Source organism: Agelaius tricolor, unplaced genomic scaffold (assembly GCF_023055355.1).
Source record: "Agelaius tricolor isolate 1412-34295 unplaced genomic scaffold, bAgeTri1.0.p SCAF_6, whole genome shotgun sequence".
NCBI classification, from domain to species: domain Eukaryota; kingdom Metazoa; phylum Chordata; class Aves; order Passeriformes; family Icteridae; genus Agelaius; species Agelaius tricolor.
Window position 1 is genome coordinate 17482979 of NW_027269266.1, and position 16025 is coordinate 17499003.

At 36.0% G+C, this 16025-nt stretch overlaps 1 protein-coding gene across 1 annotated transcript in view; it reads right to left on the bottom strand.

Annotated features, from left to right (window-relative positions):
* MALRD1 (MAM and LDL receptor class A domain containing 1) overlaps positions 1 to 16025 on the bottom strand; it is a 226904-nt gene that overhangs the window by 197932 nt on the left and 12947 nt on the right. The window contains exons 6-8 of the mRNA XM_071428846.1: positions 10380 to 10472; positions 7993 to 8200; positions 282 to 428 (exon numbers count right to left, since the gene is read on the bottom strand). Of these exons, the coding sequence (XP_071284947.1) occupies positions 282 to 428; positions 7993 to 8200; positions 10380 to 10472 (448 nt within the window). The remainder of the gene's footprint in view (positions 1 to 281; positions 429 to 7992; positions 8201 to 10379; positions 10473 to 16025) is intronic.

The window sequence follows — 16025 nt, forward strand, 5'->3', positions numbered from 1 at the left end:
AACAAAGTCAGCTGTCAGTTCAAAGGTCAGTATCTCAAAAAACTGCATTGAGTCTCATACCTCACTGATTGTGCCAGCCAAAAATAAGGGTTACAAAGACAGAGTAACTAGATCACAGCTAAAAAATATTATCTCCAACGGACTGGCTTTCTGTAGCACATTACCTGTGTTATTTACATACTGTGTGGCATCCATTTCAAACCAGTTTTTATTATCAGCCTGTGACCATTTACAAGTAGGAATTTTCATGACAGAAGGAGAAAAATAATAATAAGTCTCACCATGGCCCATATTATTTGTATGACCTCTGCCAGGGAGTTCTCTGTCCCAGGGAGCCTGTCCTTTCATTATGCTCCAGTCAGCATCACCTTTGCTCAGTGGCTTCCATCCACAAAGGTCAGTCTCAAAATCACATAAGGTGTAATTAGCTGTGGTAAGAACAACAACAAGAGAGGATCAATAAGTTCAACTTGATGCAACAGTTTAATGCCACAACTCTGACTGTTTTGTACTTAGATGTACTTAGAGAGTTGAAAAAGCAAAAATATGTTGCAGGTTATTCAGAGGGATAATTAGTTCTAGAATACAGATAACAGGTTGGGCAGGCCCTTCCTTTTTTAATCAAACCCAGAACCATGAAACAAACTACCTGTAAGAGAATAAACATAGTAAAGAACTGTACATAGATTGCTGACATATTATAAAATAATATTAAATATGTTTTAAAGAAGAATTGCACTAGTAATTTAGCTATGAACGTGTGAGAAAAATCAGATGCATTTAGGGCTTAAAATATATGGAAAGCAAAGATGAATTAAGCTTTCATTTAATTTATTTTTGAAAATGAGATTTAAATTTATCAATTATTCAGATTGCCTAGAAATTTTTATTGCAAAGTGAAAGACGATTTTCTCAGTTGGTATGGATTAGACCAATTTAAATTGTATAAAAATTTCACACACTCCTACATTGATTGAGTACAAATAATTATTTTGATAGGAAAGTTTTATACCCAGAGTTTTCTTTCCTGGTTCTGAACAGCTTCCCCAGGCGCTACACTTAACTCCTGGGGTCACTTATTGCAATTGCAACCATTATTTTAGAACTGTATTTGTCACTTGCTGCTCCCACAGCACATTTATCTGATCATATCAGCCTCAGAAAAGATCATACGTATTACTCCAATTTTCAGATTGTACAAAACCAAAATTAAATGCATCTTTCTTTAAGCACCATTGTAGCAAAGCTAAATAGTAAAAGTTCCCCAGTACTATAGAGGTTATTTGAGCAGCTAAATCTTAAGGTAGAAAATAAACCACAAATATCAGTGTCTCTTGTCTGGGTTCACCATATACATTAAAATTTGATGGTGCATAGTTTTCTGCTTAGTGCAGCATATTTAGTTTAAAATGAAACTCGGTTAACTTATTTGATTAAATTTTCATGATTTTCACAAGGTATCTTTTTAATTAGACTTCAATTGCTAGTACATTAAGGTTGAATATGCAAATTTATATCCAAGACTAAGCTGTTTTGGTAATTAATACTATATCCAGACATTTTGCGTTCCTTAGCTAAGCAGTCTTGAGAGAACCAATGTGACACGAAAAGACAAACATTCTTTGCTTAAATATCTCTGTCTCCTGGCCTCCCTAAACCCCACAAAAGTTCTTCTGCATAAACAGCTGACTGTAGTGCCTGCACAGGAATATCCATAAATGGCATCCATAAATGACTCTGTAGGCACCAAAGAAAATGAGTTAAAATAATTGTTTAAATATGAAACTGAGATCAAGATAGTACTAATATCTATTATGTTACAGCTCTAAATGTTTCCATTTAGCATGGAAACATTTTTTAAATTAACGTTGTCTTTGAACTGAAGGCATTTGGGACCTCAAGATTTGTTATGCTGATAAAAACAACAGCTTTTGTATGATCAGAGACCATCACTGCCCTTGCTGTTCAATAGGATGAGAGGTGTGGTGAAATCAGCATTTCTTACATTGGTAGCCTGTAGTACAATTCCTTCTAACCCTATAGATATAGAAAGAAATGTATAAATATCCCTTTTTAGGGTGAATATATAAGCAGTGGGGAAAAAAAAGACATGCACACATAGCAAAACATGATCCCAAATGAAATTGGTTTTGTCCAGTCATTTTTTCAAACTTTATTAAAGTCTGAACACAATTATAAAGGCAGGAAGAACATTCATGGTAGTGCACTTTGGGGTGTTTTTTGGTTGATGTAGATGGTTGGGTTTGGTTTTTGTTGCTGATGATGGTTGATTTGGGTTTTTTTTTTTCTTTTGGGTAGTGAAGAGGAAATAGAATATGGTAATGCTCACCGCACTTTAGATGCTAAATGGTTTTTATTCCACCTTTCACTTGAAATTTAAAGCTCTAAACAAACACCCAGTTATGCAGAAACACTGACAAGAGTGAATTACCAAACCCAAGTGTTGCCCCTATGCAGTATCTGGAAGTGATACTTCAATTTAAAAGTGTAAATATGTTGTAGAACAGCTTGCCTTCAACTGTGAGTGAAATGCACTTGTCCAAATTAACAGTCAAACTTAAACTTTATCCCTGCTTAATTCTAAAAATTTAAGGGGTGCTTGTATATGTTTAATCAAGCTTGAAAGAAAAGTTCTGTGCTTTGGCCAAAACCCAAATCCAAGTAAGAGAGTTTTTCAGTGTGTTTCTTCATTCCTCAAACATTAATCAACCTTAAGAAATGTGCCTTTCCTATCAAACATTCAGCATTTTTATCTGAACCTTCAAGGGATTATAGATAATCTTTCTCTATCCATAGTTGGAAAATAAGTGACAGCCTATAGTTTTTGACTAGTCATGCTGCAGTTAAGTTTGACGTAAAACTCTTTTCTGATATATTTTATCCCTTCCTTCTGGAATTCTCAGCACCAGAGCTTATGTTTTATATTTCACTAGGAAGATTTCAATGGACTCCAACTGCAGATACGTTTTTGACATTTTGAGTGGAAAATAAGTCAGTTCTCTATTTTAGACCTTTATAATTTAGCAAAACAGAAATGAAAATAGAAAGGAAAGAACAATTTGCTTTCATTTTAACAGTAAGAAAAATTTGAATTTTTCTTTTATTAAATTTATGTAAATATATCAGTATGGCTTAATTAGTGAAGGAGTAAACTATTACACCATTTCTACAAAGTCCAATGATGCAGCCAGGAAAAAAAAATCTTGTTCCCCAAAAACTTTTTGAGTTTCAAGAATAAGCATAGGTTACTAAAGCCATTAAATACACTGAAAATATTTTTCAATGAATACAAGCAGTTTTCAACATATTAAAAAGAAAAAAAAAAACAACAGCAACAGCAAAAACAAAAAACAACAACCAGAAAGCCCCCCAAAAATCCAGGAAAAAAGCACATATTTAAAGAGTACTAGGAGGTGAAATGGGAATGTTTTTTTCTTTGACTCCAGGAAAAAAGCACATATTTAAAGAGTACTAGGAGGTGAAATGGGAATGTTTTTTTCTTTGACTATCTTATTCTATCTATTCCATCTCCTCATGATCCTCCCAGGGTAAAAAAAAGCAGTTCTGTTAACTAGGCTGTTTTATTGCTTCATCTTTGCTGGCCTGCAAGTGCATGAAGGTTTTCAATCCTGCTCTGAGAGCTCAACCAAATGAACACAAATGGGGACACTCAGCTGGTCCCTCCATCAGGTTGGTGTTTCCCTGAACAACAGTAGAGAATGAGGAGAGTGCTCTCCTCATTCAGTATGGCAGCACCAAAGTGATTTTGGAATTTGGGGTAATAACTATCATTATGAACAGAAACCAAAGAACCTCTTTGTCATTAATATTTTGTCATTTCTGTCTAACATTTAATGTCATTTTGTGAAAGTGAAGGGTTACACATATACCTTCTTTCTGAGTGCCTGTGCACTTTCCCTATTGGTGTGTGATTAAGTTTATTTACCTAGAATTTGTTAAAGGATTCATACAGAAATATCCCAGATGGCCACAGATCATCCAGCCTGACCTTCCTCATGTCATAAGTCATTAGACAGATGACTCATAACTCTCACAGGTGAGGTGGCCTCACATCATTCTGAAATGGCTCAGTTCCCTGGCTTAGGGTTAAGAGAGTGTAAGAGAATCTCGTGTCCACCCTTGGTCTGCAGAGATCAGGTTTGCTTGGAGCTGCTCTGGTGAAACACAAAGGCAGTGCTGCACAGTGCTGGTCAGCAGCAAAGTCTGTGAAAATACCATGGGTGTAGGTTCCTCCTCTTCGCATGCACATACGAGATCAATGAACAGAGACTGAAAATTTCAGACAAATTCAGTGTCACAGAAAATGTACAAATGTTTAGTAAAAGTAATGTTTCAGACTAAGTGCTCTTTCCACTTCGGTGTTGAATGATAATAAAAATATTTGCGTCTGTGCTCACCTGCTGTGGAAGGTTGCAAGGATTTGCAATTGTAAATTGCTGTACTGTAAATGAAATGCTGTAAAAGCTACATGCCTTTAAAATTATACAGGTTTCCTTCATTCTACGTATTCCATATTCATAAATTATACAAATCCTATGAAAAGCTGAGAATATTTAAGGTAATACCAGAGGTGTTGAATTAAAAGCAGAAGCAGTAAAGGTGGCTGATTTAAGAAAGCTTCTAATTAAGCTAAATGGAAGTGATCCTCTTTCAGAAATACCTGTTGGATGACCCCACCCCACAATAATTTTGAATTTACATGGATGCTGATGAGCAGATAATTTCCAGAAACACTACTGCATCAAAGTGTGATATTACTTGAAAATAGCAAGTGCTTCCTAGACTTGTTTCCAAGCTGCAAGGAGTGCTAGCAACTGATTCATTTGTATTTTTGGGTTTATAAGTGTTGTGAGGTTATGTATAAATCATGTAAAATAATGATAAGTTTAGTGTTTGAAATATTATTTGACACAGTTATTTGACACAGTATTTAGTACAAAACTTTCTTTATATTGGGTGGGAAATAAAGAAAAGGCATCAGCATGAAAGGGATCTTTATAGTCCTTTAAATTATCCAAGTCCTGCTTCTCACTTTCTGTTCAAATATATTAACTAGGTTTTCATAATTTGTTATCATTCACTGAAATAAAAAATTTAGAAGTGATCACAAATAAGAGGTGTCAGAAAAGACATAATGAAAATGTAGAATTTAATAGAAAAATCTGTACTTTCATGTACTTTCATAACTCCATTAGATTCATAGATTTTAACAACTCAAATAAAGATGGTTACTCATATGCATAAGTGTTTCCTAGACAATTTCCTACTTTTTTGAGACTTAAGTCTCCTGGACTTAGATATATATTTATATAAATGAGCAGAGATTAAACAGAAAGATTAGGAAGAGCAAAATATTTATGTTTGTTCTTGTAATAAATTCTGTTATTATAACACAACTCATGTCAAATCAACATGACCAAAAAGTAACATTATTTTTAAATTCCTTATTATAATGAAACAAAGAAATTCTTAAAGGAGGGGAATCCTTCACATTAAGTACCAGCTGTCTGCCATTGTTTTTGCTCAATAGGAGATCTGTCAGCTCTTTCAGGACCTGAGAACACTTCAACAAAGGAAACTACTGAGCATGTGTCCAAGATGCTAAAAGACCTAATAAAGGCTAAAACATGCATCACTGTACCAAATAGGAAATTTTACTGAAAATCCATATGAATAAATATAGTCAACTCTAAACATCATGGAGGACAATATCAAGATCTTGTGGAAAATTGATATAATGGGAATAAAAGAACAAAGGACAAAAAATTTTTTTTTTCTTTATGCCTTTTTTCCTCAATACTATAGAAAGTGTCTAAAGGATTAATCTTCTAAGCTGATCAAACTGCTGAGTAGCTATATTCCATTAGGGCTGTCTTTCCTGAAAAGGAGTGTGGGAAGCATGCAAGGCAATATTATCCATTGAAATGGGCCAACTTTAACAATAGTTATTGCTGTTTTAAAGATGGCACTTTTTTGTGTGCTCTTTCTTCTCAGCCAGTAGTCAGAGAAATAAGCAACTACTTTAGTACTTATACTTCAGGAAAGAACCTTTTTCCACCCTCTTTTTGGGGGATGAATATACTTTTGTGCATTGCTCCAATGAAATAATACCTCTTCAAACTGTGAATATCTCAACACATAGTTAAGCAAACAATCCCTATTCCTCAGTTTCAACTGAGTGTCATATTTTCTTTAATTTGAAGAGACTTAGTGGAGAATCAGCACCAGTAGAAAAACCAAAGTTAATTGCAGAAGCAGCAGCAGACAATGGAGAACTAGGCAGAGATTTTGAAGAACATTTTGCACTGATTGTGGCTCTCATCATTCCTTGTCCCAACATCATAACTCTGGAGATTCCACAAAGGACAGTGTTGAGACCATTGGGTCATTGTGACATTTCCTTCTTGTGACAAATCTCCATTTTTCTGACCCATCAACATCACCACAACAGAGGAAATATTCCCAAAAATTCTACTGTGATCTTTAAAAGACTGACTAGATCTAGGTAATTTTTAATCTTTTGGTTACCTTTTGGCTTTTGTCTGAGGCACAGGCCTGTAAGTGTTTGGAGTTACCTTCAGTTTCATCTTGTGTAGTATGATTAGAAGCTCCCTTCAACTGCAACAAATATTTTTCATGATCTTTTGAAACCTAAAAATTATTTTTTTTATTTCCAGTTGCTCTGCACCACAATTCTTTTTAATTGCTATGAAGTAGGATGGCTAAATTGCTGAGAAATAAAGTCCAGCTTTGAAAATACAATTCACTTTCATTCCATTCCTCCCAAAGAACTTACAAGGACTCTCCACATTCTTACCCATGGAGGCAGGACAGACACAGAGACACAGACACAGCATAGGGTCAAGCCTTGTAAAAATCAAAAAAGAGCTCTCAGAGAGGGAGCCCTTACAGACTTTCATTCAGTTTAGATTCTACCCAGAGATAAAACAATATATACTTTCCTATTTAAAATGTTATTTCAGCATTTGCACATATTACTTGTTTCAGAGATAGTTCCCACATGGTTATTTAAGTAATTGAAAAAAATTAAGTATTCTGACTGTGAGTTAAAAAAATGGCTTGCAGTCACAAATATTTCCTGAAGTCTCATCAAGGAATTAGAAAATAAAATATTATCAGTGTTTTTAATCCTGCTACCTTGAACAATACACAAAATTTTAATTGGCACCTCCCAGCAGCAATATATATTATCACTGGTATCTTAAATATGTGTACATTTTTTAGGTTAAACACATATTTAAGTGTTACTACCACAGGCAAACATACATACTTATGCATGCCCTATAGTATTAATTTTAGAAGTGATAGGGTCCCTAAAGACGTTTTCACTTGGAGATCTAAAATTATTCAGAATTATTACAGACATTTTTCAGTAATTTTTATTATTTTCTTTTTAGTCTTGATTGTACAGTAGAAACCATGGTTTCTAAACAAACTTACCTTCAGCTGCAAATATAATGAAGATGCAGCTTCTGAACTACATTTTGGTGGTGATTTGCATCATAGTGCAAATATAATGTCACTTAATGCATTTTCTGATAGTAATTCACAAAGAGTCTAAATGAGAAAACTGTTCAGAGAACAAATCCCAAGGCAGATTTCATTCCCTTGCAAATTAGGGTTATAAAAGTGGTATACAGGGAATATATTTAAGCAAAAACACAGTAAATGTTGTATTTTAGCAGATTATTAAATAAATTACCAGCTGTATCAAAAACATGATGATGAGGCCAGACAGAGGAACACAAAGCAATGGAACGAAGAAAATGGTATGAACATTTTCTCTAACCTGTATGTCATTAAATATTTTGGGGAGAAGAAGTCATAGGAATTTAATGTATTTTTTCTAGGGATTTGTTGAAGGGAAACGTTTAGGTTTCACAGCACTCCTCAGCAGGCTGTCCCCCTAAAGCAATGGGGTTCACTCACAGCAGGTGGCTGGGTCCTGGTCGCTGCCGCCAGGGCAGTCCCGGTGAGAGTCACAGGCTGATCCGGGGGCCACGGGCTGCCCATCCCTGCAGCGAGGGTCTTCCCAGCAGCACAAACCTGCTGGCTCTGATGGTGCAGCATCCAGGAGCTGGATGCTACTCAGGCAGATGAAACCTGCCCTCCTCTGGAGTTCTCCTTTAAACACGAGCTGTCAATAAAATATTTGCGTTAACAAACAGCGGAGTGAAATCGGTTTTTATTTACACAAAAAAAGTTCTAGGTGTAAAAAGTGCTTCATAATTTCCATTGCAAAACTCTGATACATTTCAAACCAGAATCTGAAATTTTGTATGCCTATCTCAGGTTGAAATTATGGAAAATTTTAAGCTGAAGTTTGATGAATTCCAAGACTGAAGTTAAAAAGAAAACGTATATTTTGAAGAAAAATTCCTAGTCTCATAAACCTTTAGCTAAAAATTAGTAATACCCCTGTGCTTTAGAAAGGTGTCCTGAAATTTACTATCCTAAAGACTCAATCTTCCTTTCTGAAGTGTCTTCAAAAGCTCATTTTGCAGATCCTCAAGAGAAAATTTCAATTTATAGGTGTGTAAATTGGGCTGGGGACTGTCCTCAGACACTGGTCCTCAGACACCAGTTGGCATAGCAGAGTTTAACAATTGATAATTGTTTCATCACATAAAACAAAATACATGCACCCAGTCTCTGCTGTGGGGTTGGTCCCTGCCTGCTTGCAGTCCTGGAACTGTTCTGGGCACTGGATTGGAGGTAGCTGATTTGCTTAGGTCAAACCTTTCTCGAACCATGCCAATGTTTTAATTATTTGGACAATCACGCACCAATCCTGGGCCTGTGCCTTCCCCCTGCTTATTTTACTGCTCTTGACATGGACACAGAGATTCAAGGAGCATTTCTCTCTCTGACAGAGTTCCCTTGCTCTGAGCAGATTTAGCACTAGCTGATTTATAGCAATGAAATTCCAGAGGAGCATCTGTTGCTCCTGGGCACGGTGCAGCCCAGCTCTGCTGGCTCTCAAAGCAATGAAATTATCCCATTTGTGCTCTCAAGGTTTCTTTTACCTGAGTTAGAGCAGTAAGCAGGAGGAAGAAAGCTTGGATTAATCAAAAAGATTAGGATGGCAATAAAAGAAAGCACTGAGAAAAAAGAGCAGGAGTTGGAGGAATAAATAAAAATGGATTTGTGGGTTTTCCCAGGCTGGGACATGACCAAAGTGTGAGTCTCAGAAAGTAGTTATGTGCAAGGGTCAGAAAGGACTGTGTTAGAGTATCTGACAAAACAGAAGGAAACTGGAACAGATCTGATTTGGGGCATTAACAGAGGGGTCTAGCACACTCCCTAAAGCCTGGGAATTAGGTTGGGGTGAAATCAAGAGGCATTTTTCTTTCTAAAACATGAATTATATAGGTCATTGTCTTCCACTAGAGAAAATTTCTTCAAAATGACAAAAGTCATCTAATGCTTCCATGCTCTCTCTACTTTTTTTCAAAAAAAAAGAATGCTGTGCTGAAAATATGAAATAAGCACAAATTTAAAAATAGTATGTTTCCTTCCCTAAGTGTAAGGGATCCTTGCAGTTTTTGTACAAGAATACACAGTTTGGGCTTCCTATCCATATATTTACAACCTAAACAGATGCTTATTTAATTTTAGATACTACAGATAACTTAATTACACATCTACTTGTTTATTCAAAATTGTGCTCATGGGAAAAGGAGAGACAGGCCACAGCACACACTTAGAACCTACTAACTTACTGAAATGCATTCATTCTAACATCTGTCAAAACATCAATTCCTGCAGTGGGCTTACTTTTTGTCCTTTTAGCTGATTGCTGAAACAGTACAAGATGATGTTTACTTACAGAACTACAAAAAAATTGTAAATGGAAAGTTACTTAAAATGGAAATGTGGAAATTAATATAAAAATTAAGTAGCTGCAATTTAGCACTTATCTCTGTGTCTGAAATTTCAAGAAGGTATCTTCCCAAATAGTGGTTTCCATAATTTCACTGAAGTTCCACAAAGATCATTAACATCATATCACTTAACAGTATATATACATTAAATGAGTTGGCAATTCCTGAGTTGGACTCAGATAACTAATTAGAGTCAGATAAGATTTGTATTTATTTTCTTGCATATTACTCAAATGCAGCAGCTTCTGTATGTCATGTTTGTGTAGAAGTTTTCTTGAGGTACAACCAGAGATTTACTCATATTGAAGAAATGAAAAAATAGCAAGACATTCAATATACACACAATTTTAACAAATTTTTACGCTTCCTAGATTATTTACAAACAACAAAGGATCTTCAAAAATTGAGCACAAGCCTTTTTCATTCAATTACCTTTATATTTTCTAGCCCTGTTGGTAGCTGTATATTCACTTTGACCCATTCCTTCTTAGTCATGATGTTGCTTTCCCACAAGACATGCTCTTCCTGTAAAATGCAGAAAACAATGTAACAAAGATAATTTTTGTTCCTCCAGAAGCTATTGAGGCCATCTTTTCATCTCCCAGCCAAACAGTCACCATATAAAAAGTTACTCTATGTGAAAAAATACAGCTTCCCATATTCATTTGCAATCTTTGCACTGAGGTCTGTTGAAGAGAGGGGAAATAACGCATGTTCATTGTGACTAAACAGACTGATAATATAATTATCAGGAGTTGAGTTGGTAGAATTAACATTAATTAATATGTAAAATAAGCCATGTCATTGCTGAATTTAACAATATGTTTCCATGGTGTTCTCTACATAAGGTTCCTTTTCATAAATAACTGCTTATATTATGTTATGTAATTAATTAGATTTAGTTCTCTTAGAACAGAAGCTTGGGTCTGCCAGAATTACCCAGTCAATTGTGCTCTTTTTTTTTTTTTTAAATCTGTAAAGCAAGCACACAGAGTAACACCTAACAACTTTTACTCATGATCTGAATTACCTCAATCCTCCCTTTTTAATTCCACCTCCTAAGGGTAACAGGAAGAGTGCTACATATGGTAAAGCTCCCTTTATGCAAGCCCTTTTGATTCAATAATCTGGCAGAAGTATCTCACACTCACTCTGCTTCTGGTCATGATCCCGCTTAGAACATACTGAGGCATAAAGGAGAGAAGGAAGAAATTTGAACTTTATATACCCACAAAAAATCTTTTCAAGAAGCAGTTGCAAAATAGAGCAAAACCAAAAAGACAGAAAAAACCCACAGGAAAAGTTTAGGCTATACATACAAACCGACTCACTATTAAAAATATCAAATATTGAGACTCCTTTTAGGAAGCTGCAAAGTATTGGTCGTACCTTTTCCACAAATGATATTACAGAATTAATGGCAGTTCAGAAAAAGATGCAAAGCGGGATAAGAGAAATGGAGAGTCTCTTGTATGACAAGAAATTGAAAGTATAAAAACAATTTATCTTACAGGAGATTAATAAAAGGAGTTATGATAGGCATGTGAAATGTTATCAGTACTATAGACAAGGACAGTTATCTTTTTTCCTGTTTTATAATATAAAAGAGAGGAGAAATGTGCTGTCTACTGCTTGATAGGCTGTGAGCCAGCAGAAGAACATCGAAATGATTTGTGATGTACAGACAATTAGTACTCTTTTCTTACCATGGCCATTCTGATATATTAGCAAAGCTGGAAGATTAAATCCCCATCGAACATGTGTTCAAAGATCACAAAAAAAAAGAAAAGAAAAGAAATTTTGGATAACTGCAAGACAAGGCCAAGGCAACACACTAATTTCAAACACTCAATGACAGAAGAGATCAAATTAGATAAAGCACGTGGCATACTTGATTTCAGAAATAAAAGTCAACTGCGAGTTTCTACCTTAGTATAGGATGTATTTGTTCAATTCTTTACATGACATATTCAGCAAAAGTCTTTCAATATTGAGAACACCTCATTCTGTGTAAAACTTGCTTCATTTTACTAAATAATTCAGTTTCCAAAGGACATCTTTCAGCCTAATCATATCTTAGGCACATATGATACACAGAAAAGGATGATGTACTTGGAACCATACTGCATGGAAGGTTAAAACCTTCCTGTTTTAAAACCTTAAACCATAGCCTGTGGTTAAATTTCTGCTTTTATTTAACATGCTCCCTCCCCACCTGCATGTACAAACCCTTCAAACACATTTGTATATCTTTTGGGAAGCACTGTATTTGCTGAGTATTTGACTGGATGCACCTTGATACTGTAATTTTGTTCATATTCAGATAACAGCTTGGAAACCCAGCCCCATGGCCATTTTCCTCCCAAGCTAGCTTTACTAAAGCAGTAGTAAATAGCTTGTAGCAATAAACTTGAGTTTTCTGTACAGTAGCCAGACCTTCTGCGACTTTTATTTACACTGAAAGCTGTAAATCTCCTCAGATGAAAGAGTATTTAAGCAGATTTTACCCTGTGATTTTATACAGCTCTAAAAAGTCAAAAATATCATTTCCCTTCTTCACAGTACTTGTAGTATTCACCCTGCTTGTCCTATTCTTCCACCTCTTTGCTACAAATGGGTTAACCCCTCTAGCACATTCCTTGTGTCACCAGCCTTCTTCCAAAATATGGAAGGTGTTGTTTTTCCAGTACTTTCCTTCAAGATTTATTTTGGTGATGCAGGGGAGCTGTTGCTCAAGACAACTTTACACTATTCCCCTTACTGTGATATATTACTATCAATAAACAACCTTTTGTAAAGCTAAAACGGGCAAGAATTGTTCCTTTTCCCCACAATGTTTTTTTTTTTTTCTGACATAATGCCACTCAGATTTGAAGGATGGAAGAGAAATCACAACTTTTTATAAAGGTCTCCATCTATAAAATATTTTTATCATTTTTTTGACATTTCTCTTTCGATACATGCACTGCTGTGCAACTGCACCCATTATTTTGTCCCTACTTCTCTTTCCAGAGAGTAATTTGCAACAAAAGCTTATTTTTCCCCCCACAATGATTAATCAACTTTACCTTCTGCAGAGGAGTGTACTCACATGACTTTTGCAAGTGTTGTTGAACACACAGAAAAATTTTAGTGCATTAGGATATAAATATACTTGCATGTATAAGCATTAGTTGAAATCACCTTTTATTGCCTAATTTCTGGATCTTTTAAAGCCATAAAAGATGTAAAGATTAAGGCAATAAAAGGAAGAAAAATAAGCCCATTATTTAAAGGGAGTAACAAAAAAGTAATGAACAGCAAGTGATAGACTCAACATGATATTATTTGGTTTCCATTTTTACTGAAAATATTAAAGTTTATCTGTCAGCTAACAGACTAATTTTGCTAATTGAATGTGCAAACTGGGGAATGAGATGCTGGAAAGCAGAGCCATGGAAAGGCACCTGATCCATGGCAAGTTGAACCTGAGCCAGCAGTGCCCTGGCAGCCAGGAGGGCCAACCCTGTCCTGGGGGGCATCAGGGACAGCATGGCCAGCAGGGCAAGGGAGGGATTGTCCTGCTCTGCTCTGAGCTGGGGCGGCCTCACCTCAAGTGCTGGGGGCAGGTCTGGGTGTCACAATATAAAAAGACATTTAACTGTTAGAGTGCCCAAAGGAGGGCCATGAGGATGGTGAAGGGCATTGAGGGGAAGCCTGTGAGGAGCAGCAGAGGTCTCTTGGGTTGTTCACCTTGGAGGAGACTAAGGGAGAACATGATTGAAGTCTACAACTTCCTCAGGAGGGGAAGAGGAGGGTCAGGCACTGATCTCTTCTTTGTGGTGACCAGTGACAGGACCTGAGGGAATGGCCTGAGCTTGTGTCAGGAGAGGTTTAGGTTGGATATTAGGAATAGATTCTCCACCCAGAGGGTGGTTGGGCACTGGAACAGCTCCCCAGGGAAGTGGTCACAGCGCCAAACCTGACAGTTCCAGAAGCATTTAGACAATGCTCTCAGGCATGTGGTGTGACACTTGGGGTGTCCTGTGCAGGGCCAGGAGTTGGATTTTAATGATGCTAGTGTGTACCTTCCACCTCAGGACATTCCATGATTCTGTGAATATTTTATGTTAGTAGAACAGTTAATATTGCTAAATAGAAATTCAAATATGGACTAGAATAGACAAATAATGTTAAAAAACACATATAAGCCAGAAGTACTAAAACTGGAATGGAATCACCTTTTCAAGTAAAGGTTGCATACTGGAAGGAATATTTTAATATCAACAAGCTCTGAGAACTGAGGAGAATGTGTAGGAAATCAGACAATCGGGAGAACAAAGAACATATATGGCAGCTAAGGGATAAATACAGAATATGCAATTATAGCCAAGATGCTGAACAACTCTTAAGACACTAGAACAAATTTCTAGCAACCTTGTAAGTAGCTAGAGAATTAGAAACTGAGGAACCTTTATTAGCTGATTCTGAAGAGGAGCAAGTTGTATTTAGCTGTGTAGTTTGTTTGGTTTTTTTAATCATAAACAGACTTGAAAAAATAGTTATTTTACTTCATTAAGGTTTTTAAACAATCTCATAAACCACATGCTTTAAAAAAATTGTGGTGATTTGGTGCAATGAAATTACTGTAAAATGTGTGTGCAAATAGAAATGTGAGCTTATTTCAAAGAGGAGATGTCAATAGTTTTCTATTAAACTAAAAGAAAATTATAATAAAGTTCTGCAGAGGTCTGTTCCAGAACCTGATATAATTACAGTGCTGACTAACTCACTGGAGAGTGTAGAGAGTCAGATGAAAAGTAAATTTTAAAACAATATGAAAATACTGTAGTGGGAGGAATTACAAGCACTGTGAAGGACAACATTGGCATTGAAAATCATCTCAGTATACAGAAACCAGTTTCCAAACCAATAAGGCAGAGTTCAAAGATATATGAGTCACAATAAAGAAAGAAAAATCAAATAGTCAAATGCAGTAGTGCTTAATGAAGAGCAGTTTGGCAAGCCAGCAAGAAAAGAGGAAAAGCTGCAGATTATCATGGACTGCAGAGCAAATATAAGTAAACAACAGATCTTCTGAGTGATACCGCAATGTCTATATTAGAAAATACGTTCACTCATCTTTGCTCTCTCTCTTGAAAGAGTGAGGAAGGCCAGGGATAAATTTATAACATCTGTGTCACTTGCCTCTAAGAACAGTACTGAAGCTGTACATTGGGTATAATCCAGTCTCCAGGGGTGTTGGGCCTGTCAGTGCTGAGATTTAGCAAGAGTTATTTAAAGACAAGAGGCTTTGATCAATAAATATAGTGATAGGATGTGCAGGAAACTGCAAGGTACACAAAATTAAGGGGCTGTTTTGAATGACAGCTTCCAGGACAGCAGCCCTGGTGTCTTCCAGGGTCAGAATAAGCACTCAACCCTCACTTCTGGTACTTACTATTGGCTAGTTTTGAAGATTCATTTGTCTTTCTAAAACAACCTAATGATTCAGTAGCAAAATGTGAAAAAGCCAACTCTCCCTTCATTTCATTTTAAGAAGTCTTAAACATGAGTGTGTATGTTGTTTTATTTTTCCTGAAGCTAACAGTGGAAGCTTATGGTCCTGAAGATTTTTGTGGCAAATTTTGCAGTATGAGTAACTCACATCATCTTTAAATAAGTCTCTGTGCAATAAATACACTTCTGATTGAAGGAGAAATTCAATAACTAAAACATAAAAGGGCTAAGAGAATCTGTGGAAACAGAGGGGACTGATGTAATAAATGCCAGAAAATGTTCTTCTAATGAGCATGTAAGGACCAGTTTATCAATTAATTCAATCTAGGCTCCTAGCTCTATGGGAACTCAAATGTCATATGTCAGTTTTCTTATGGTTTTCATTTACATAATTTGCTCTGTTTTCAGGGAAAAACAACTCTTGAATTGGGTCCATTGATGCTGCTTAGGTGAACTGCTGAAATCAATATTCCTATTCTGTCTCAAGGTTGCTGAGAGTGTCATACCTGGGGATTTATTGGCAAGTACTATGGCACAAAAATCCATGCATTCTGACCAGAACACTGATTATGTTACAAT